Below are 25368 nucleotides of genomic sequence, written 5' to 3'. Positions count from 1 at the left end.
TGTGTGTGTGTGTGTGTGTGTGTGTGTGTGTGTGTGTGTGTGTGTGTGAAATGACCTTGGCTATGCCCCATCTGGTTTATGGAAACAGGTCCAGTGAGGTTATCAACCAGGTCTACTCCAGGAGAGGTATAGACAGAGTGCTCGTCCAAACCCAACAAACCTGACCTCCCAAATACAATGGTATAACCCAAGTCCAGCTGGGCAACAACAGATCTGCCCTTCTTTAACACAATGGTATGGCCCGTGACCAGCCGAATAGCACAATGTCTTTCATAACCCAAGGTGTGTGTGCATACTAGTATGCATGTGTGTGCCTTTACCACTTCACTGGCACAGAAGCTGGTCCAAATGCATGCTCCAGTTTAAACACTGAGAATAAAAAAGTCTTATCACCAGTTTGACTTGGCCGACGTTGATACACATTCTCTCTCTCTCAAACATTTGGCTTCATTTGCTTTGGTGACTATGAGAGGAAAGGGTCGGAAATGCCTTTGTATGGTCTGTTCAATCTTAAGAACAATCATTGGAAAGTAATGAATGTTGGGTTCTCAGAGGAAACACTACATTTCTCAAGGATAGAGAGAGGTGTTTTGTTCACAGGAGGTGCGAGAGGTTGGAGCTGCTATGACCATACAAGTATTTGTCCTAGGCCTGATTTTACTGCTAAATTGGCTTATATGGCTTAATGAAACCTTTATTAAGCCTTTACAAAGCCTACATAAATGCTTCATAACTTAAAATCAGATGTTCCATTATATAAAGGTGATATATCTAGTATTTTACAAATTGTGACATAGCCCTTTGATAGTGCATTCCAGTGTACAGTAAGTCCAACATTTTAGTGGTCATGGTAGTGCAAGCATTGCCCTCAGGCCCTCCTAAACAGACATCTCCGATAGCATCTCTTTAACACTCTCAGTGAATAACCTCTCTATGCATGTGAGACTGTGCGTGTGATAACCACTCAGGTATGTTTGATATTGTGATGTGTGTGCAGTGGCGACCCGTCATTCAGAGCCCCACCTGTTTAGCATTTAAAAAAGAAAATAATAATGTGTATATATATATATATATATATATATATATATATTGTTGTTGTTAATGCCTTTTTTGCATGTTATTTTGGCATTAATACATGTCACATATCAGTTTGCAAACAATATAAAACATTGAATAATAATGTAGTTAATAAAGCCGTATACAAACATGATCTCTTTTTTGCTTTCTTGAGTAAGGCAGCTCTAAAATGCAGGTGTTTCAGCCCAGCTCAGTGCTTTCTGTAGTGGTGGGGCAGCCAGCGGAACATATTGGGTAGGAGTTGGTAATGTTCTCTAGTTGCGCCTTGACTGGCTCAGTGTTCGGTCACTCATGCGGACACTACATCACCGCAAAATCTTCAGGGAGAGCTCGAAAATTGAAGCCCATTGGGTGCTGCCATAAAGTTACATTAGAAGTGCCCATCCAAGAACGTTCAAGGTCATTGGCCCACAGATAAAATGAAGTCAAATCACGTTATACCTACCGTAGCTTTAATTGGACTGATCATGTCAACATCATACTTTCAAAATCTTAGCTAGCAAGCTAGCAGTCATCATCATGAATCAAGTCAACAATCTACTGGAAAAGAATCCTTTTCAATCCTTATCATATGAAGAGAAATTATGGAGAGAAATTATAGATAAAATGCTCCAGTGCTCATCGACCATTTGGACATTACACAACACGTTGGAAATCGCAAATTCAACAATGAGTGGTTTGGAAGGAATCAGTGGCTTGGACCACACATGAACTCCACTAAAAATCAGTCGAGTGATTGCTTTGCAATGTTTAGCAATCATTGCAAATTAATCACTAGACTGATATTTAGTGGAGTGAGTGTGTGGTTCAAGTCTGGGTTTAAGGGTCTCTTTTCCAAGCTTAAAAGGATAAACATTCAACACTGGTCATGCTGTCAATCCAGAGTGACTTCTACTGTGTTCAAAACAACTGGAATCTCGGAACTGGGAAATCTCCGACTTTAGTGAGTTCAAGACAGCTGGGAACTCTGAAAAAACTAGATCCGACTGGGAAAGTACGTTTTGAACAGTCATCCAACTGACAATTCCAAGTCGGGAACTCGGGCCTCTTTCAAGAGCTCCGACCTGAAGATCACTGATGTCATGATTTGACCTTGTTTTCTTTCAGAGTTCCCAGTTGTCTTGAAAGCACCATAAATCCAGAGAATGACAGACTTTGATGACAAAGTTTGATGACAAAATGTGTCCACGAAGGACTGCCTGGCCACCTTCCTGTTCAAGTGAGCACAGCACAACAAGGTGAGTCCAAAAATGTATTGTATGCTGCTGCATAAATGATGTAACATGCCAGGGAGATATGTATACTCTATTTAAGAAAGAAATATTTAGTAAGCTATTAGTAGCCCATGTGCTTCACCCTTATAATTTGGTCCCTTTTCCCCCTCATAATTTAGCCTACTGTTCTGACTTGGTGGTGCACATGTAGCCTATAGCCTGTTTTAGAGAAATGTTGTCTGCTTTCATTGTCTGCTTATATGCCCCCTTTATTTATCCTATGATACTGACTTGGTGTACAGGGATAATACTGTAGGAACGGCCAAAGTTCTATATTATGTCACTGTTTCAAAAGTGCTGAACAAATAATTATATTGACTACGTCTGTCCTAGCTTGATCATTAATGTCTTAATCGAAATTACGGATTGCCTCTTATCAGCTCGTCGTCCCGTTATGCCGTAGTTTGTACATCTCAGCTGTCAGTAGAAACCACATTTGTTTAGGCAAGTCAGCCATATCGGCTATGTTTTTTTAAAGGCAGTAAATGAGGCTGAATGAACTGTTTCGCTGCCAGTCAAGGCTCCACTGATAGCCAGGTGTAGCAGTGGTAAGGTGTTGGGACTGCTGTTGGGACTCTGCTGTCGGGACAGCTTTATGTAGGCCCTAACAGTTTGTGGGCACCGTTTGTCACCGTTATAGTGCAATTAAAGTATTGTTTAGTGATGTGGTGTGTTGTGTAGTGGCTTTGCTGACATGCATCACATTTTTTTAAATAGTTTGAACCACCAAGATTTACATGCTAAAATTGCCACTGTATGTGTTTGTTCAGATTGAGCAATTCCATATATATAGCCTATACAGTATATCTGTATGGAAAATAGGATGCTTTATGCAGAGCTTCCCTTACAAATAACCTATACATCACCTGACATGTACTGTATGAAATGCGTGGGTGGTTACATGCACAGTGTTCCACTATGGATTCTAATCAAGTATTCAAGCGTGTGAGTATCTTAGGACCACAACAAACTCACAGGATCTAGCCCTGGAGTTTCAGTCTTTTTTTCTCTACTCATTTTTGTCACTGGCTTTCTTTTCTCTCCTTCATCCCTCTCTCATGGCACTCATCCTGTATCTCTTCTGTGAGACTTCTGCCGCATGTAGAGAGGAGTAGAAGGGCTGAGACTCATGGGTTTGTTATTGAAGGGTGTTAAATCTCTCTGACTTGGGATTTTCAGCACTATTGTGATGTTCTGGGACATGTTATACACATTTATGCCATCCTCAAGGCAAACACAATATAAACTTTAATTTCTAACCATGTGAGTAAATGGTGGTCAGGGTGGTCAGTGGTCAGGGTGGTCAGTGGTCAGGTTGGTCAGTGGTCAGTGTGGTCAGTGGTCAGGGTGGTCAGTGGTCAGGCTAAAATCAGAGTTTTGTAAATCACATTGAGAATAAAGGAAATCTTCAGTCAGTCTTGTAAGGCTGCAGCTTTAAGCATAAAATCAGTATGGCATGTATTTTATTTTTCTCATTCGTCTTACTAGTTCTCAATACATATAAATGGTTATGTAAGATTCTTAACTTTGGGGAAATGTATGTAGAGTCATTGGGAGAGATGTAGGTTTATGTAATGGTATTGTTGCAGCAAGGTCAATGACCAATGATGGAAGCTACTGTAGTAACCATAGAAACCTGAGTGGTCTTTTTTTGTCTGTGTGGCGTGTCGGTGTGTTTGTGGGTTAAAAGGGAGGGGGCATTGTTAGTCTATTCTACATAAACTCCTCATAACATGATGGCAGCCATTATGTATTTACCCTGCTTACTGTACTGTCCTTACTGTATATTCATTTTTACCATCACTTTTAGTCTCTCTGTCCGTCTCTTTCTCTCCTATCATCTCCCTCTTTTCCAATGGCTATGTTGGGAGCAGGAAGCGAGTGGCGCCATCGCACCGTAGGCAGATCGCCGTACGATACGTTTGTTAGCGGTTAGCGTTCTGATTAGTGGCCGGTTAGTGCCCTGCCACAGGAATCTAATCTGGCCTCACGCCTCACCGCACATGCTCAATAAAGTCCGCACCCTCCATCATGACATCATGTCTTTGTGTGAAATCCCAGCGCCATTCACGGGCCCACGGCAGGGCTTAGCATGCCAGCGTCCACCATACCAACACACAGCGCTTTAAAGGGAGTCCCCCAGTGCCCCAGTCCCCCAACCTTCTCAGAGGATACATCCTTCACCATGGGTCCACCGGCTTGGAAAATGTTAACTTGCCATCACCATACCTGTGCGTTCTGCTGCGTTTCCTCTAGGGGGTTACTCCCCTGGCCTTGGTGGAGAGGAAATGTGTTTCATAACCTTTTGCTGAGGATTTTTCTATGAAATTCACATTTGAGGATGAGTGGCAGGCACATCACAACATGCCTCTTAATTCTGGAAGCACAGAAAACTATTTCCTAAAACACATCCACTAACTTGACACCTGAAGCTCTGCAAGTCTCATCAGCAACTGAGCCATTAGTAATACCACTTATAAGTAATAGGACTTGTTCTGTGTGATAAAGGAAGACCAAGATTCATTATCTCTTGGTTTTGTCCGGCATTAGTCTTGCAGTAATAAACATATAATAAATTCCTAGGTCAAAAACACTCGGGTTAACTGCTGTACTGCTGTTCCCAGCAGTTTGCTCTTGGTATAGATTTTGAGACCAAATACCCAACTCAATGACACCCCAGAGACTGAAGACCCAGATTGTTGGGTCCAGTCCAAAACCCAATGAGAGCGTGATCACTTACTGGTTGGTGGAAATCCCAGGGGAGGGTTCAAATGAGACATGAGAATGTAGTGGTGTAGAAAGGTGCCATGGCTTGCTTCCACTGGTGATAATCCATTTAAATCCCAGAGAACTATTGTTTTGTATCTAATGATGTCTTAAATGTATCAATTCTAACTGTCCTTATAGGTGTGTGGTAGTCAGTACATCTCAATTTACAGTAGTTTGTGATACAGGTTCTGGTCATTTTCAATAGAATGCTCTAAATGAATGGTATGTGCATAAATCTCCTATTGAGTACATGAACCAACTCTGGGTCATGGGAATGAGATCGTGGAGGGGAGATTAAATGTGTAAATCTAAATAAAAGTTCTGTATAGGTTGCATAAAACATTGGCCATTGACTGCAACATAACTCTATCCCCTTCCGTTGAATCACTGCACCAATGGTTTCCTCTGGAGCCCAATATTTCAACAGTTTAGATAACACACAAACAATTCATTTATTCAAATAAACCTTTCCCACGTCTGATTGTGGCTTGTATGTATCTGCCATCTCAAGTATTGGCTTGGTGAGAAGTAGGATTGTTCAAAGTTCAAATATGCAGGTGTTATACAGTATACAGTAGTATTGTAGTATTGTAGTCACTCATCTTTTTTGACCATTTTACATTTATGATCATAAAAATGGCACTCAACTGAAAATGCTCATGTTTCTGGCCGTAATATCTATATTAGCCACAGACAAGTCATTTTTTTTTTTTTTTTTTTTTTTTTTTTTTCACCTTTATTTAACCAGGTAGGCTAGTTGAGAACAAGTTCTCATTTGCAACTGCGACCTGGCCAAGATAAAGCATAGCAGTGTGAACAGACAACAACACAGAGTTACACATGGAGTAAACAATAAACAAGTCAATAACATGGTAGAAAAAAGAGAATCTATATACAATGTGTGCAAAAGGCATGAGGTAGGCAATAAATCGAATAATTACAATTTAGCAGATTAACACTGGAGTGATAAATCATCAGATGATCATGTGCAAGAAGAGATACTGGTGTGCAAAAGAGCAGAAAAGTAAATAAATAAAAGCAGTATGGGGGTGAGGTAGGTAAATTGGGTGGGTAGTTTACAGATGGACTATGTACAGCTGCAGCGATCGGTTAGCTGCTCGGATAGCAGATTTTTAAAGTTGTTGAGGGAGATAAAAGTCTCCAACTTCAGAGATTTTTGCAATTCGTTCCAGTCGCAGGCAGCAGAGAACTGGAAGGAAAGGCGTCCAAATGAGGTTTTGGCTTTAGGGATGATCAGTGAGATACACCTGCTGGAGCGCGTGCTACGGGTGGGTGTAGCCATCGTGACCAGTGAACTGAGATAAGGCGGCACTTTACCTAGCATAGCCTTGTAGATGACCTGGAGCCAGTGGGTCTGACGACGAGCATATAGCGAGGGCCAGCCGACTAGGGCATACAGGTCGCAGTGGTGGGTCGTATAAGGTGCTTTAGTAACAAAACGGATGGCACTGTGATAAACTGCATCCAGTTTGCTGAGTAGAGTATTGGAAGCTATTTTGTAGATGACATCGCCGAAGTCGAGGATCGGTAGGATAGTCAGTTTTACTAGGGTAAGTTTGGCGGCGTGAGTGAAGGAGGCTTTGTTGCGGAATAGAAAGCCGACTCTAGATTTGATTTTGGATTGGAGATGTTTGATATGAGTCTGGAAGGAGAGTTTGCAGTCTAGCCAGACACCTAGGTACTTATAGATGTCCACATATTCTAGGTCGGAACCGTCCAGGGTGGTGATGCTAGTCGGGTGGTGATGCTAGTCGGGCGTGCGGGTGCAGGCAGCGAACGGTTGAAAAGCATGCATTTGGTTTTACTAGCGTTTAAGAGCAGTTGGAGGCCACGGAAGGAGTGTTGTATGGCATTGAAGCTCGTTTGGAGGTTAGATAGCACAGTGTCCAAGGAAGGGCCGGAAGTATACAGAATGGTGTCGTCTGCGTAGAGGTGGATCAGGGAATCGCCCGCAGCAAGAGCAACATCATTGATGTATACAGAGAAAAGAGTCGGCCTGAGAATTGAACCCTGTGGTACCCCCATAGAGACTGCCAGAGGACCGGACAACATGCCCTCCGATTTGACACACTGAACTCTGTCTGCAAAGTAGTTGGTGAACCAGGCAAGGCAGTCATTAGAAAAACCGAGGCTACTGAGTCTGCCGATAAGAATATGGTGATTGTCAGAGTCGAAAGCCTTGGCCAGGTCGATGAAGACGGCTGCACAGTAATGTCTTTTATCGATGGCGGTTGTGACATCGTTTAGTACCTTGAGCGTGGCTGAGGTGCACCCGTGACCGGCTCGGAAACCGGATTGCACAGCGGAGAAGGTACGGTGGGATTCGAGATGGTCAGTGATCTGTTTGTTGACTTGGCTTTCGAAGACCTTAGATAGGCAGGGCAGGATGGATATAGTTCTGTAACAGTTTGGGTCCAGGGTGTCTCCCCCTTTGAAGAGGGGGATGACCGCGGCAGCTTTCCAGTGCTTGGGGATCTCAGATGATACGAAGGAGAGGTTGAACAGGCTGGTAATAGGGGGTGCGACAATGGCGGCGGACAGTTTCAGAAATAGGGGGTCCAGATTGTCAAGCCCAGCTGATTTGTATGGGTCCAGGTTTTCCAGCTCTTTCAGAACATCTGCTATCTGGATATGGGTAAAGGAGAAGCTGGGGAGGCTTGGGCGAGTAGCAGCGGGGGGGGGCGGGGCTGTTGGCCAAGGTTGGAGTCGCCAGGAGGAAGGCATGGCCAGCCATTGAGAAATGTTTGTTGAAGTTTTCGATTATCACGGACTTATCAGTGGTGACCGTGTTACCTAGCCTCAGTGCAGTGGGCAGCTGGGAGGAGGTGCTCTTGTTTTCCATGGACTTTACAGTATCCCAGAACTTTTTGGAGTTAGAGCTACAGGATGCAAATTTCTGCTTGAAAAAGCTGGCCTTTGCTTTCCTGACTGACTGCGTGTATTGGTTCCTGACTTCCCTGAAAGTTGCATATCGCGGGGGCTCTTTGATGCTATTGCAGTTCGCCACAGGATGTTTTTGTGCTGGTCGAGGGCAGTCAGGTCTGGAGTGAACCAAGGGCTATATCTGTTCTTGGTTCTGCATTTTTTGAACGGAGCATGCTTGTCTAATATGGTGAGGAAGTAACTTTTAAAGAATGACCAGGCATCCTCAACTGACGGGATGAGGTCAATATCCTTCCAGGGTACCCGGGCCAGGTCGACTAGAAAGGCCTGCTCGCAGAAGTGTTTTAGGGAGCGTTTGACAGTGATGAGGGGTGGTCGTTTGACCGCGGACCCGTGGCGGATACAGGCAACGAGGCAGTGATCGCTGAGATCTTGATTGAAGACAGCAGAGGTGTATTTGGAGGGCAAGTTGGTCAGGATAATGTCTATTAGGGTGCCCATGTTTACGGATTTAGGGTTGTACCTGGTGGGTTCCTTGATGATTTGTGTGAGATTGAGGGCATCAAGCTTAGATTGTAGGACTGCCGGGGTGTTAAGCATATCCCAGTTTAGGTCACCTAACAGGACAAACTCTGAAGCTAGATGGGGAGCGATCAATTCACAGATGGTGTCCAGGGCACAGCTGGGAGCTGAGGGGGGTCGGTAGCAGGCGGCAACAGTGAGAGACTTATTTCTGGAGAGATTAATTTTTAAAATTAGAAGTTCGAACTGTTTGGGCATAGACCTGGAAATTATGACAGAACTTTGCAGGCTATCTCTGCAGTAGATTGCAACTCCTCCCCCTTTGGCAGTTCTATCTTGACGGAAAGTGTTATAGTTGGGTATGGAAATCTCAGAGTTTTTGGTGGCCTTCCTAAGCCAGGATTCGGACACGGCAAGGACATCAGGGTTGGCAGAGTGTGCTAAAGCGGTGAGTAAGGCAAACTTAGGGAGGAGGCTTCTGATGTTGACATGCATGAGGCCAAGGCTTTTTCGATCACAGAAGTCAACAAATGTGGGTGACTGGGGACATGCAGGGCCTGGGTTTACCTCCACATCACCCGAGGAACAGAGGAGTAGTAGGATGAGGGTGCGGCTAAAGGCTATCAAAACTGGTCGCCTAGAGCGTTGGGGACAAGGAATAAAAGGAGCAGATTTATGGGCGTGGTAGAATAGATTCTGGGCATAATGTGCAGACCAGGGTATGGTGGGGCACGGGTACAGCGGAGGCAAGCCCAGGCACTGGGTGATGATAAGAGAGGTTGTATCTCTGGACATGCTGGTCTCAATGGGTGAGGTCACCGCATGTGTGGGGGGTGGGACAAAGGAGGTATCAGAGGTACGGAGAGTGGAACTACGGGGTCCATTGCAAACCAAAACAATGATAACTAGCCTGAACAACAGTATGCAAGGCATATTGATATTTGAGAGAGACATACAATAAGGCATAAAGTGATTGCAGGTCTTGATTGGGAGAGCTAGCTAAAACAACAGGTGAGATAACAGCAGCTAGTCAGCTAACACAGCAACAGAAGGTAAAAATGGCGACGACTAGGCAGAGAGGGTCGGATTAACTACACACAGATCCTGAGTTAAAGCACAGAGCCGACAGATAAAACACAAATAAACAGAATGGAGTACCGTGAATAAATGGACAGTCAAGCAGGCATCAGCTATGTAGCCAAGTGATCATAGTGTCCAGGGGGCAGCCGTAGATGGAGCAGTGAGGCCTCCACTAAGCTAGCACGCGTTTAAAGTTAGTAGCCCGGGGGGTGGTCTGCTCAGACGGAGGGGGTCTGCTCAGACGGAGGCCGGTTGAGGGCACAGCGGATGGGGTATTCGTCTGCAGACCAGACGTGGTCGTGTCGACAGAGAATCCAAGCCGGATGGCGATGGCGAAAGAGAGGTTGTGAATTGTAGAATTGTGTTTGCTAACTGGTGCTAGCTTCCTGGCTGCGCTAGCTGCAAGATAAGCTAGCAGTTAGCAGACCGGGGCAGGCAGGTAGGTAGGTTAGTAGGTTAGCAGAATGGGCCTTCAGCGGGCGTCACGCCTGAGGGGCCTGTTGGAGTCCTCGGGCAGATTATGTCGGTATTCCAGTCGTAGAGGATCGGCGGGGTTCCGTGCTCCGTACCGGCAGTAAAGGGGTCCGGATATTGTAGCCCAGGAGTGGGCTTCAGTGGTAGCACAGGAGCCCTAGCCGGGCTATCTTCAGGCTAATTGGTGCTTGCTCCGGGATGGAAACGCTAGCCAGGAGTGGTCACCCGGGATTGTGGTTAGCTAGTTGCGAAGATCCAGATGAAAATGTTCAGAGTTTGCGGTAGGAATCCGGGGATATGGAGAGAAATAGGTCCGTTATGCTCTGGTTTTAGTCACGTTGTTCAAACTAGCGAGAGCTTTCCGAGCTAAAGGTTAGCTGATGACCGCTAGCAATGGTTTGCTAACTGATAGCTGGTAGGTGGTTAGCTGGCTATCTTCAGTTGATGGATTCCAGATCAGAAGTAAATAGAAATACTTTAGAAAAAAGCAGATCCATGCCACATTGGGTGAGGCGGGTTGCAGGAGAGTAGAAGTTGAGGTTTAAGAAAATATTTTTAAAAAGATATGCGAAGAAAAAGATGTAGAAAGATATATACAAGGGACACGGGACACGACAGGACAAAGACGTCTACACTGCTACGCCATCTTGGAATTGTAGTGTATTCCAGACTGTAAGTATGAGAATGTGTGTGTTGGCATATGTATGCGTGTATGACAGGTGATAAACATGCCCCTGCGACCTGCTGTGTCACCTCCAGAATGATGAAGCTCTGGCCTCTTACTGCCATCCTGTTTTTGTCTCCTGCTCTAATGCTAGGCTCCTGAATTATGGCCATGTTAACAGGGTCAGGCTCAGAGAAACACTGGCATAGAGAGTGTGAGAAAAGTTGCCTTGTTATGTATGAATGATGAGTATTTGAGTTTGACAGTATGAAGCTCAATGCAATTGTGTATGTATTGTATTTCAATTGCATTTATCTCCCTGTACCAGGCACTGGGTTGAGGTAAATACAATGTAGAGAATGTTGTGGAGTGTTTTCAAATGTATAAAATCCTTGAGAATTTTTACATAATTTTAAGTAATTCATGAAAAAATGTGATTTAATTTGACAAATCTGCTGCAAATCTGTTAAAGTGCTCATATTGTTTTATTAGCATATAATGTAATGATGTTGTAGATGAGTCTTAATGTAGATGGAAAGATAAAAGCAAGCCATAAAGCATTGACATTTTTGCCTTACCTGTACCTGGAATGATGGTTTTTAAAATAGAGTCCTTCCTACATATCCTTTCACTCACTAGCTGAAATTCTTCACATTCTATACAGATCATTCAAACCTGTGACACTAACTAACTATGGTATGTATACATGACATGATCCTTACTCAGTTCTTAATCATAAACTAGTCACCAAAGTAATGTAGATGAAAACTGAATTCTCATTACAGTATTGTTGTCTTGCTTACCATCTAGCCTACTTACCATTTATAGCCTAATCAACCCGAATGCATGTCACATATCATATACTGTGAATTGTATGAGAATATGAATGGTTGCAATTTAAGTTATTTACAAAAGGTACACCTACAGAAAATACTTTCTCTCCGTAGAAGACTATAAAATTAGGCTACCATTCATAATTAATAGCAATGACAATATGACCATGGATGAAATGACAACAACCAAAAACCAAGTACAGGTCCACGAGGAAATTCACCCCCATCCCCCCACTTCTCATAGTGTTAAAGCCTGGCTCGGTCTCTGCAGGCTGATAGTAGGACAGTCGCCAGTCAGCTGCCGTGGTTCTCTCTGTGCGTCTGTGCGTGCGTTCGTGCGTGCGTGTGTGTGTGCGTGTGTGTATGTGTGTGAAGGGCTGTATTGAGGAGAGCTGCAGAGGGGATGTACTCGGACACCACAGAGCCAGGGCACCATGTTGCTTTGGGAGCCTCAGGCCTACTCCCATACATCCCACTCTGGGTCTGTTGATCCTATTGTCTCCTCCGTCACCGCGCATCGCCCGGCGAATAAAGGCCGTCTGGCTCCAAGCTTAAATATTGCAGCAAACTAAAAACCAACCATCAGAGCCGATTCATTCACATCTGCTCAGTGGGGCAACAAGGACAGGGCTTTAGGTGGGAGAGGGCAGAAGTCTACTTTTTCCCGCCGAGTGCCAAGAGAACAGGACAGGACACTACGACTTCGCCGGAGCCGCATCTGTGGCAAGTTAACTATTTGTTAACATTAAACCAAATATCATACCTTATAGATGTAAATATGTGGGTTATGGATGTGTTATTGCTAGTTTTCATGAAGGGTTGATCTGGTGACTGGTGGAACTGTGCTTTAGTGATAGGCTGTGCAGAGGGACTTTAACTCGACAGATCGCTGTTCTTTCGCCATTATTCAGATTTTGTCATGCAACAGCTTTTTAGCTGAACAAAGACATTGCGATAACCGTGTGGTGAGGGACAGGAATTTTGGAAGTTCCGCTGCTTTCCACGTGTCTGTTTTTAAAACCTATCTCTGTCTCTCTCTATTTCCTCCACCCTCCCTATCCCCCTGCGTCCACCACTTCATTCTATCTACAGCGCTACGGACCGATCATGGGTGACTGGAGCTTTCTGGGTAATATTTTAGAGGAAGTGAATGAGCACTCAACGGTGATCGGCCGGGTGTGGCTCACGGTCCTCTTCATTTTCCGCATCCTCATCCTGGGTACGGCGGCAGAGTTTGTGTGGGGCGACGAGCAGTCGGACTACGTCTGTAACACGCAGCAGCCCGGTTGTGAGAACGTGTGTTACGACGAGGCGTTCCCCATCTCTCACATCCGCCTGTGGGTTCTGCAGATCATCTTTGTGTCCACGCCATCTCTGGTCTACGTGGGCCATGCCGTGCACCACGTCCACATGGAGGAGAAACGCAAGGAGCGCGAAGAGGCCGAGCTGAGTCGCCAACAGGAGCTGAGTGAGGAGCGGCTGCCACTAGCGCCTGACCAGGGCAGTGTGCGCACCACCAAGGAGACCAGCACAAAGGGCAGCAAGAAGTTTAGGCTGGAGGGCACCCTGCTGAGGACCTACATCTGCCACATCATCTTCAAGACACTGTTCGAAGTGGGTTTTGTAGTGGGCCAGTACTTTCTGTACGGCTTCCGCATCCTGCCGCTGTACAAGTGCAGCCGCTGGCCCTGCCCCAACACCGTAGACTGCTTCGTGTCCCGGCCAACAGAGAAGACAGTCTTCATAATTTTCATGTTGGCCGTGGCTTGCGTCTCGCTCTTCCTCAACTTTGTGGAGATCAGCCATCTGGGCTTGAAGAAGATCCGCTTCGTCTTCTGGAAGCCAACCCCGGGGCAAGCCCAGGGTGAAGGCCTGAGCCCCCTGCCCCCCCCAGGGGGGATCCTGAAGAGCCTGCCTCCCCTGGCTGTGCCCTCCATCCAGAGGGCCAAAGGCTACAGGCTGCTGGAGGAGGAGAAAGCCCCGTCCGTGACCCACCTCTATCCTCTGGCAGAGACGTGCATGGAGGCAGGGAGGTTAACCCCCCTGGCCCCGCCCTTCCAGTGCATGGAGGAGAAGGCGGAAGAACTGAGGCACACGGAGGATATTTCTAAGGTGTACAATGAGATCCTGCCCTCCTACGCCCAGACCACCGAGATAGGGGAGGACACACTACCACTACACCAAGAGGAGGAGGAGCAGGAGCAGGTGGTGGAGGAGGAGGACAAAGAAGAGGTGGTGGTGGTGGAGGAGGAGGTGGAGGAGGTGGTGGAGCAGGATGTGGTGGATGGAGTGGTGGAGGAGGAGGTGGTGGATGGAGTGATGGAGGTGGTGGTGGAGAAGGATGTGGTGGATGGTGTGGTGGAAAGAGAGGAAGAGAAAGAAGAAGAGCAGAGGGAGGAGGATGAAGAAGAGAGGGAGAAGGAGGTGGTGGAGGAGGTTGTGGTGGAGGAGGATGTGGTGGATGGTGTGGTGGAAAGGGAGGAAGAGAAAGAAGAAGAGCAGAGGGAGAAGGATGAAGAAGAGAGGGAAAAGGAGGTGGTGGAGGAGGTTGTGGTGGAGGATGTGGTGAAAGAGGATGTGGAGCAGGAGGATGCGGTGAAGGAAGTTGTGGTGGTGGAGGAGGTGGTCGACGGGGAAGGGGGACCTCCAACCGAGGCGGAGATGGAGGTGACGGATACGATAGAAGACACCAGACCACTGAGCAGATTGAGCAAAGCCAGCAGCAGGGCCAGGTCAGACGATCTCACCGTATGAACCTGTGAGAGAAAACACACGCACACACTTACACCGAACACAGGAGAACATACACCTAACTCTAGACAACACACACTTAAAACAGCAGGGAAACTTAACCAAGGGAAAGACATGTAAATCCAACAGGGATAGATTCAATCACAAGTTGCATATTACCCTTATGACGTGGGCAACATCATTCAACAAGGCAAAGAAAGATCTGAGCCTGTTTGTGAGATAAGTGAATATTATAAAAAGTAGCGGTTAACAAGAGGGATAGATTTTTTTTCATTAAGCGTGTTCTTATGTAGAAAACGTAGAAAGGGCAAACATGCAGAAAGGGGAAAATATTTTTACTTTAACAATAACCAATGAAAGTTCAGTAATGTTTACATATTCTGGTGGGGTTGAATGGGTAGGGGAAGAGATTGAGCATATATTCCTATCTGCAAGGCAGTAACATTACTGTAGGCAGGCAAGCACTTTCATTCCCATACAGTCAGTGACAGACTGTAATTATGTAGTTGCAAACATCTTGCAGGTGGAAGGGTTCTTATGCACCAAGTCCTTGCACAGAAAAATCATGTAACAAAATGTACAAACTTATGACCGACTCTTCAACACTAAGTTGATAGTCATTTTTTGGATCAATAATAGCATAATTTTGGCACACATTTCCTAGAGAACAGGGAACTCTGTGCAAGGCCAATATAACCCTCATATCAACTCAATTATGCTTAGATTTACATTTCTTTCAAATGAAGGGAGATTTGCATCTATGTACAAGAACATATCTCTCCCTTTCATGTTTATATACAGCGTTGTACAGCCAAAAAGCTGGGTAGTGGAGAAAAACAAACCCCAAAAATACCACATGTTGAATGTCTCTTTTCAATGTGATTCTACAGCTCATCTTTTGGATTGCTTATATATTTCGTTGCCTATATAATGCAGAAGTGTGAACTGTTATAATGTCTTTTTTGTGAAAGAGAGGAGTGCTGGTTTTGCCCGATCACAGACTGGAGCATAGTAACAACCTCAGGCCAAATCCTCTCTTTTCGCGCTGTACAAACAGGCTTCAGAGCGATAAAGATCACGCACGATCAGCACAAAGTATTGTGGAGCCACAGACAATAAAAGAAAGCACTCTCATATGAAAAACAAGCTTCCTTGACATTGTTGTGGGGGAAAAATAGTTTTACTTGATTTTATCTGCCCTTGATGTTCTTTGCCCCTGTACAAATATGAAATACTTGTTTACTACATTTTGAAAGACAAACAATAAATGGTGAATCTCATTGTACATAAACTATCATCCTAACTGATGTCTAATAGCAAACAGAATGTTGAGACAGTTTAAGTTATGATATTATGTCTAGCTAAATTACTAGAAAACAGTCAAGAAACATCATAATGCTGCTCAAGTCACTGATTTGGTAGGGAAAATTAAGTGCTTATCAAAATTGAATCATTATTTCCCAAATTACCATAGACTTGCTTTGCAGAACTTTGACCTTTCTTATCTCTGTCCCAGAGATGTTTTTATTTTTACATGTTTAAAAAGTTGTTAGAGAGCAGAATTCTCTCTTACAAGTACTTTTTAAATTAAAACAAAAAAACAATTCCCCATGAAAGGGAAGCCTTAAAGTATGACTTATGTGTATGAAATATTTCTATATTTTTCTCTCTTGCTCTCTCTGCTTTATTTAGATTGCTTTCCAATGTATATTGTTTTTGCTTTCTTTTGCTTTCCAATGTATAATTGTATGTGCTTTATCTGTAAATGTAAATTCTCAGATGTCTTTGTAAAGGTTAAAGCACTTCCATTGCTCTGGGAACTATGTGAATGTCATGTCTTAAATTCAACGTTTTTTCCCTTAGCTTTCAAATAATCATTTGTACATGCAACCCCCCCCCTTAAATATGTTAGGGAAATGTAAAGTTTGTCTGCAAATAACTGTACTTGCTTCTCAGTCAGTGCTGTGCCTTAAAGCAAAGCATTGGTCAATGCAGCAGTGGGTTTATCCAGTGGCACAAATCAAATGGTGCAGAAAAGCCACACGCACACACACTTCCAGTGTTGGTTTTGGGGGTATGATCAAACGGCTCTAGACAAACTCTGATAGAAAGGCAGCTTTGACCCCTTTGTGACCCCTAGCCACTCATTTGCTTCCCATAAGCCAATGCTTTAACAACCTTGTGAATGAGACAACAGGCTTTTCACAAATGCAGAATAGTTTAGCACATTTCAACACTGAAATATATTCCAAAAACAAAATGTGTTCTGGTTCTCATGTGTGGTAAATTCATATAACTGGTACATATGTGTTTTGTGTTTCAAACAGTTCCCCTTGCTTAATCGTTTGTAAGAACATTTGACTAATCTTGGGAAAGAAAAGATAACTTTTTACTAACTTCTAGTCCTCTTTGCTCCTAGTTGTGTGGCTGTATGATCTTTTGGACAGTGAACCAAGGCAATAAAAGGTCACACGTGGGCAAGAAGTGTTGTGTCAGTATTTCTCTTCAAACTACTCTCTCTCTCTCACCCCCCCCCCCCCCCCCACACAATACAAACACACTCACACACAAACATTTTGCTGACATCTGATGCTTTGCAGCCTATTGCCACAGTACATTACTTACCAGAGAATTCTGAATGTACATGGTTAAACGTGTATCAAGTGTTAGTAAGTATTTACTGCCCTCTGTTGGCAAAGATAGTGACTCAGTCATTTACGTTTGAAACAGCTTTACAAATACTAAGCAATAAGCCCTGCCGACTGCTAACTACTGGTTATCAGGTTACTTTGATACATCAGTACAAAAGATTGATGAATATAGAAAAAGTGACTGACATGTATAGAGAAAACTCAGTCCAGGTCTCAGGTTCTATATACATGTTACTTTGTCAATATCAATATAAGTCAATATATGCTAAAATACTCAAACTCTCATATTGCACCCTAAAAACCTAAATAAAATAGAGGAAGGAAGTCCTGCTAAGTCACACCTGTGTGTGAACTGGACTGTACTACTATACATACAAAGATTAGGGGGGGGGGGGGGGGGTGATGGATATATATATATATATGTGTGTGTGTGTGTGTGTGTGTTTCTGTGCTGTGTGTGTGTGTGTATGTTTCTGTGTGTGTGTGTGTGTTTCTGTGTGTGTGTGTGTGTGTTTCTGTGTGTGTGTGTGTGTGTGTTTCTGTGTGTGTGTTTCTGTGTGTGTTTCTCTCTGTGTGTGTGTGTGTGTTTCTGTGTGTGTGTGTGTGTGTTTCTCTCTGTGTGTGTGTGTGTGTGTGTGTGTGTGTGTGTGTGTGTGTGTTTACAATTGGCTCATTCATCCCCCTCCTCTCCCCTGTAACTATTCCCCAGGTCGTTGCTGCAAATGAGAACGTGTTCTCAGTCAACTTACCTGGTAAAATAACGGTAAAATAAAAAATAAAATAAATAAAATTTGGGACAACACAGTCACTCCATTGAATAGCAGGCTAGTGATTGCTTTGCTATAATTGCAGTTAGCCACCGTCACTGATTCCTTCCAAACCACTCATTGTTGAATTTGTAATTTCCAACTTGTTGTGTAATGTTTAAGTACAATGGCTGATGAGCACCGATACGTTTTATCTGTAATTTCGCTTCATTATTTGTCTTCATATGACAAGGATTAAAAAGGATTTTCCAGCAGATTGTCGACTTGGTTCATGATGATGACTGCTAGCTAAGAAGAACCATGATGGCGCCGGAGGGGATGGCTACCGTCTAACTGGCTCTTAACCAACCATGCTATTTTGTTTGTTTTTTCGCGTTGTTCGTAACATGTTTTGCACATAATGTTGCTGCTACCGTCTCGTAGGACCGAAAAGAGCTTCTGGACATCAGAACTGCGATTACTCACCTCAAATTGGACGAGGAGTTTTTCTTCAATGAGTCAGACGGGAGGGATATACTATAGACACCCGACCAGGCCCAGATCCCCGTCATTCGCTAGAGAAGGAAACAGATTTCACGGAAAAAGATCAGGGTGCCTTGTGAGGATCAGGCGACGAGTGGCTAATCTACCTTTGCCTTCCGTCCTGCTAGCTAACGTTCAATCACTGGAAAATAAATGGGACGAACTGAAAGCACGTATATCCTACCAACGGGACATAAAAAACTGTTTCACCTAGTTGTGGCTGAACGATGACATTAAGAACATACAGCTGGCGGGTTATACACTCTATCAGCAGGATAGAACAGCAGCCTCTGGTAAAACACGGGGCAGGGCCTATGCATATATGTAAACAACAGCTGGTGCACAATATCTAAGGAAGTCTCAAGGTTTTGCTCGCCTGAGGTAGAGTATCTCATGACAAGATGTAGACCATACTATCTACTTTGAGAGTTTTCATCTGTATTGTTTGTAGCCGTCTACATACCACCACAGACCGATGCTAGCACTAAAACCGCACTCAATGAGCTGTATACCGCCATAGGCAAACAGGAAAACGCTCATCCAGAGGCGGCGCTCCTAGTGGCCGGGAAACTTAAATCAGTCTTACCTAATTTCTATCAGCATGTGAAATGTGCAACCAGAGGGAAAATAATTCTAGACCACCTTTACTCCACACACAGACGCATACAAAGCTCTCCCTCACCCTCCATTTGGCAAATCTGACCATAAATGTATCCTCCTGATTCCTGCTTACAAGCTAAAATTAAAGTAGGAAGCACCAGTAACTTGGTCTATAAAAAAATGGTCAGATGAAGCAGATGCTAAACTACAGGACTGTTTTGCTAGCACAGACTGGAATTTGTTCCGGGACCACATCTGTCACTGGCTTTATAAATAAGTGTATCGAGGACGTTGTCCCAACAGTGACCATACATACATACCCCAACCAGAAGCCATGGATTACAGGCAACATTCGCACTGAGCTAAAGGGTAGAGCTGCCGATTTAAAGGAGCGAGACTCTAACCCGGAAGCTTAAAAGAAATCCCACTATGCCCTCCGACAAACCATCAAACAGGCAAAGCGTCAATACAGGAATAAAATTGAATCGTACGACACCGGCTCCGACGCTCGTCGGATGTGGCAGGGCTTGCAAACTATTACAGACTACACAGGGGAAGCTGAGAGCTGCCTAGTGACACGAGCCTATCAGACAAGATAAATAGCTTCGAGGCAAGTAACACTGAAACATGCATGAGAGCATCAGCTGTTCCAGACGACTGTGTGATCACACTCTCTGCAGCCGATGTGAGTAAGACCTTTAAACAGGTCAACATTCACAAAGCCGCAGGGCCAGACAGATTAACAGGACGTGTACTCTGAGCATGCGCTGACCAACTGGCAAGTGTCTTCACTGACATTTTCAACCTCTCCCTGTCTGTAATACCAGCCCACCATAGGCCCTGTGCCCAAGAACACTAAGGAAACCTGCCGAAATGACTACCGACCCGTTGCACTCACGTCTGTAGCCATGAAATGCTTTGAAAGGCTGGTCACAGCTCACATCAACACCATAATCCCAGAAACCCTAGACCCACTCCAATCTGCATAACGCACCAACAGATCAACAGATGATGAAATCTCTATTGCACTCCACACTGCCCTTTCACACCTGGACCAAATGAACACTTATGTGAGAGCGCTATTCATTGACTACAGCTCAGCGTTCAGCACCAAAGTGCCCTCAAAGCTCATCACTAAGATAAGGACCCTGGGACTAAACACCTCCCTCTGCAATTGGATCCTGGACATCCTGACGGGCTGCCCCAAGGTGGTAAGGGGAGGTAACAACACATCCCCCACACTGATTCTCAACACGGGGGCCCCTCAGGGGTGCGTGCTCAGTCCCGTCCTGTACTCCCTGTTCACTCATGACTGCATGGCCAGGCACGACTGGCCAGGCACAGAGACCTGACCGTGTGGTGCAAGGACAACAACCTCTCCCTCAACGTGATCAAGACAAAGGAGATGATTATGGACAACAGGAAAAGGAAGAACGAGCAGCCCCCATTCTCATCGACGGGGCTGTAATGGAGCAGGTTGAGAGCGTCAAGTTCCTTCACATCCACATCACCAACAAACTAACATGGTCCAAGCACACAAAGACAGTCATGAAGAGTTTACGACAAAACCTATTCCCCCTCAGGAGACTGAAAAGATTTGTCATGGTCCTCAGATCCTCAAAAGGTTTTACAGCTGCACCATCGAGAGCATCCTGACAGGTTGCATCACCGCCTGGTATGGCAAGTGCTCGGCCTCCGCCTGCAAGGAACTACAGAGAGTAGTGTGTACGGCCCAGTACATAACCGGGACCAAGCTTCCTCTATACCAGGCGGTGTCAGAGGAAGAACCTAAAAATTGTCAAAGACTTGTCAAAGAATTTTCAAGGACATTGAGGATATGGATATGCCCAAATTGAAAAGGAGTGCCTGGCCATAGTGTTCAACTGTGACCGTTTAGATCAATACCTTAATGGTAGGGACTTTATCACGGCGCACATTGATCACAAGCCGCTTAAGGTTATCTTCAAAAACCTCTTCTGTCTGCCCCAAAGCGACTACGAAGGATGATCCTAAAGCTTCAGTCTTATCAACTACAGGTAGTATACAAGGAATAGAACTTCACATTGCAGATTTCCTGTCCAGGGTAGCACTACCAACAACTAGTCACCTGCAAAATTGGACAAATGAAACTGTATGTGCTCTACAGGCTGAGTTTGAAGATGTGAACCATGTTACTGATCAACACATCTCCCCACAGACACAGGATGCTATCAAAGCTCATTCAGCAGAGGACAAGACTTCTCGAACACTTCAGTCTCTTATCCTAAGAGGCTGGTAGGACACAAGAAAGAGTACGCCCATCCTGGTGAAGGACTACTGGACATACAGAGACAAACTCACAATGCAGGAAGAGGTTGTCTACAAAGGCGACAGGGTGGTAGTGCTAGAAACTCTACGCCTGAGAATTCTCTCTTGTATCCATGCAGATCACTCAGGGGTTGAAGCCAGTCTTGGGAAAGCCAGAGACTCAGTATTCTGGCCCAACATGACCCAAGAAATAAAAAATTTTGTGGCTGTGTGCAGCATATGTAATGCTAATCTACCTAAGCAGCAAAAGGAAACGCTGCAGTCACATGATATACCGGCACGTCCTTCGTCTAAAGTGGGAATGGATCTGTTCACAGTCAAGAACATTTCTTTTCTGATTATAGTGGACTACTATTCAGATTTTTGGGAGATGGAGAAAGTGATTGACACAACAGCCGCTTATAAATTGTCAAAGACCCCAGCCCCCCAGTCATAGACTGTTCTCTCTACTACCGCATGGCAAGTGGTACCGGAGTGCCAAGTCTTGGACAAAAAGTCTTCTCAACAGTTTTTACCCCCAAGCTATAAGACTCCTGAACAGGTAATCAAATGGTTACCCAGACTATTAGCATTGCCCCCCCCCCCCCCCCCCAACCAACCCCAACCCCCCAGTCATAGACTGTTCTCTCTACTACCGCATGGCAAGTGGTACCGGAGTGCCAAGTCTTGGACAAAAAGTCTTCTCAACAGTTTTTACCCCCAAGCTATAAGACTCCTGAACAGGTAATCAAATGGTTACCCAGACTATTAGCATTGCCCCCCCCCCCCCCCCCCCAACCAACCCCAACCCCCCAGTCATAGACTGTTCTCTCTACTACCGCATGGCAAGTGGTACCGGAGTGCCAAGTCTTGGACAAAAAGTCTTCTCAACAGTTTTTACCCCCAAGCTATAAGACTCCTGAACAGGTAATCAAATGGTTACCCGGACTATTAGCATTGTCCCCCCCCCCCCCCCAACCCCAACCAACCCCTCTTTTTACACTGCTGCTACTCTGTTTATCATATATGCATAGTCACTTTAACTATACATTCTGGTACATACTACCTCAATTGGGCTGACTAACATTTTACATTTACATTTTACATTTTAGTCATTTAGCAGACGCTCTTATCCAGAGCGACTTACAGTAGAGTGCATACATTTTTACATACTGAGACAAGGATATCCCTACCGGCCAAACCCTCCCTAACCCGGACGACGCTATGCCAATTGTGCGTCGCCCCACGGACCTCCCGGTTGCGGTCGGCTGCGACAGAGCCTGGGCGCGAACCCAGAGACTCTGGTGGCGCAGCTAGCACTGCGATGCAGTGCCCTAGACCACTGCGCCACCCGGGAGGCCTAACCGGTGTCTGTATGAAGCCTCGCTACTGTATATATCCTCACTACTGTTATTTTTCACTGCCTTTTTACTGTTGTTTTTATTTCTTTACTTACCTGTTGTTCACCTAATACCTTTTTTGCACTATTGGTTAGAGCCTGTAAGTAAGCATTTCACTGTAAGGTCTACACCTGTTGTATTTGTTGGACGTGACGAATAAACTTTGATTTGATCATCTACTGTTCTAAGCATCAGTTTAGCAGATATGGCTTACCTGACAGTGGTGTAGTTACAGATAATGGGTTCCAGTTCACGAGTCAAAACTTAGCTTTTTTTTGCAAAAGCCTGGGAGTTCCATCATGTGACCTCCTCACCCTACCACAGTCAGAGTAATGGGAAGGTGGAGTCAGCAGTGAAAATAGCAAAGACTCCTCACAAAGGCTATGCAGCAAGGCACAGATGTGTGGCAAGCCATTTTGACATGGAGAAATACTCCCACAGAGGGCTTCGGCAGCAGTCCAGTACAGCGCCTAATGTCTAGATGCACTCGCTCTCTGTTGTCAACAACTCCAAAGCTCCTCGCACCAAAGGTCATTAGGGATGTTTAGGCACACAAGTGTGCACGTCAGGACAAGTCAAAACATTACTATGACCAGCATGCAAAAAATGTACCTGTAATAAAACAAGACCAAGCTGTCAGAGTGCTCCGGTCACCTCACGCCAGGGATGCCACATATAGTATTGGCACATGCATAGGGCACATCAGCGCAAGGTCATATGAAGTGGAAGTAAAGGGCCGACATAAGCTCAGTTCAGGAGAACATAGGGCACAGGAGGGCCACATGGGAAGACTGAATATCCTCTGGATGGTGTGGGCAGAACACATAATGAGGAGACAGGGAAGAACCCCTCCCAGGGCAGTAATCTCTGCTGACTGTGCCTCCACAATTTTAGGAGGATGTGGAAAAGGAAGGAGAGGCCCTGAGGCTCCCAGAGGTGCCCAATATGCTACCAGTGCACCACACTAGGACAATGGGTAACATAAGACCGTCCCTGCGGTCCCTTAATTATTTTATTATTATTATGTTTGTTTTTTTAAAGGACAAATGGAAAAAGGTATTGACAGTGTAAATATGTATTTTCACTGTGGTTTTAAAAATGGTATGAAGTGCTCAAGCTAATTTATATGAAAAGGAAAATGTTGAGATAAATGGGCATAATGCCAACCCAGAGATGGCGCTAGCGGGGCACTTATCTAGGATATATAAACAGGTGCATTATGAGTGTCTGATTAGGATGTCGTGACCTGTACCATGTAACACTTGAGTAAAGGATTATGCTAGCATCGTATCTAACTCTCTGATTTGAGTTACTCACATGCACATATTAATGAGAAGTGCATCTAAAATTCCATGCATAACAGTTGTATCTTTTAGCAATGTTTATTATGAGTATTTCTGTAAATTGATGTGGCTCTCTGCAAAGTCACCGGATGTTTTGGAACTTCTGAACGTGACGCGCCAATGTAAACTCAGATTTTTGGATATAAATATGAACTTTACCCGAACAAAACATACATGTATTGTGTAACATAAAGTCCTATGAGTGTCATCTGATGAAGATCATCAAAGGTTAGTGATTAATTTTATCTATATTTCTGCTCTTTGTGAGTCCTCTCTGGCTGGAAAAATGGCGGTGTTATTCTGTGAATAGGCACTCACCTAACATAATCGTTTGGTTTGCTTTCGTCGTAAAGCCTTTTTGAAATCGGACACTGTGGCTGGATTTACAACAAGTGTATCTTTAAAATGGTATAAAATACATGTATGTTTGAGGAATTTTAATTATGGGATTTCTGTTGTTTTGAATTTGGCGCCCTGCAGTTTCACTGTTGAAGAGGTGGGACGCTACCGACCCACATACCCGAGAGAGGTTAAGTGCAAATGCCAGGGCATTGTTGAACACACACCACCAAAACCCCTTTGTTTTGAAACACACACATACACGGCCACACGCGCACGCCTTTCCTGAAAGCCTTTTTTCTCCGGGACAGGCTGTGAGATTGTCTTTTCGCTCTGAGTCCCTTCGTTAAAGGTGAGATACCGCTTTAATACCCTTTATTTAATTCTAAATCTTTAGATCTTTAGTACCGACCTTTTAAAACATGTTATCATTAATTAACCAATTTTACTGCCCAATATTGAAACATGCAATAATGTTTTTATGTATAGACATTGTTGTACAACAGTTATACATCGTCACCAGACACAGTACTACACTTTAACCTCTTTGGGCTGCAGGGGCAGTATTAAGTAGCCTGGATAAAAGGTGCCCATTTCAAACGGCCTCGTACTCAATTCTTGCTCGTACAATATGCATATTATTATTACTATTGGATAGAAAACACTCTCTAGTTTCTAAACCCGTTTGAATTATATATGTGAGTAAAACAGAACTCATTTTTCAGCAAACTTCCTGACAGGAAGTGGAAAATCTGAAATTGATGCTCTGTTCTAGGGCCTGCCTATAAATGTGCTTGATATTTATTAGTATACATGCACTTCATACGCCTTCCACTAGATGTCAACAGGCAGTGAGAGAAGAAATGGAGTGTATAACATGATCTGAGGTCGAATAAAAGCTCTTGGCATGACGTGACCCCAATTTCCTGTTTTCTGGAACGCGCGAGAAGGGACCTGGTATTGCCTTCTGTAAAGCTGTCGTTATAGACGACTAATATCCCCGGCTTTGATTTTATTTGATACATGTGACAATATCATCGTAAAAAATATTTTTTCAATATAGTTTTATTAGATTATTGAAATTTTTTCGGGACGTTAGGCGTGTTGCTTTG

At 44.5% G+C, this 25368-nt stretch overlaps 1 protein-coding gene across 1 annotated transcript; it reads left to right on the top strand.

Moving 5' to 3' along the window:
* The first annotated feature begins 12689 nt into the window (after positions 1-12689).
* On the top strand, positions 12690-16800 carry LOC129816828 (gap junction alpha-8 protein-like). Its single transcript, XM_055871745.1, has 2 exons — positions 12690-13952; positions 14022-16800. Exons 1-2 carry the CDS (start codon positions 12705-12707, stop codon positions 14349-14351), a joined length of 1578 nt encoding a protein of 525 aa, XP_055727720.1. The 5' UTR covers positions 12690-12704; the 3' UTR covers positions 14352-16800.
* The last annotated feature ends 8568 nt before the right edge of the window (positions 16801-25368 follow it).

This window comes from Salvelinus fontinalis, chromosome 19 (genome assembly GCF_029448725.1).
Source record: "Salvelinus fontinalis isolate EN_2023a chromosome 19, ASM2944872v1, whole genome shotgun sequence".
Classification (NCBI taxonomy): domain Eukaryota; kingdom Metazoa; phylum Chordata; class Actinopteri; order Salmoniformes; family Salmonidae; genus Salvelinus; species Salvelinus fontinalis.
The sequence above is the reverse complement of the archived record's forward strand: the minus strand, read 5'-3'. Positions and strand labels throughout refer to the sequence as shown.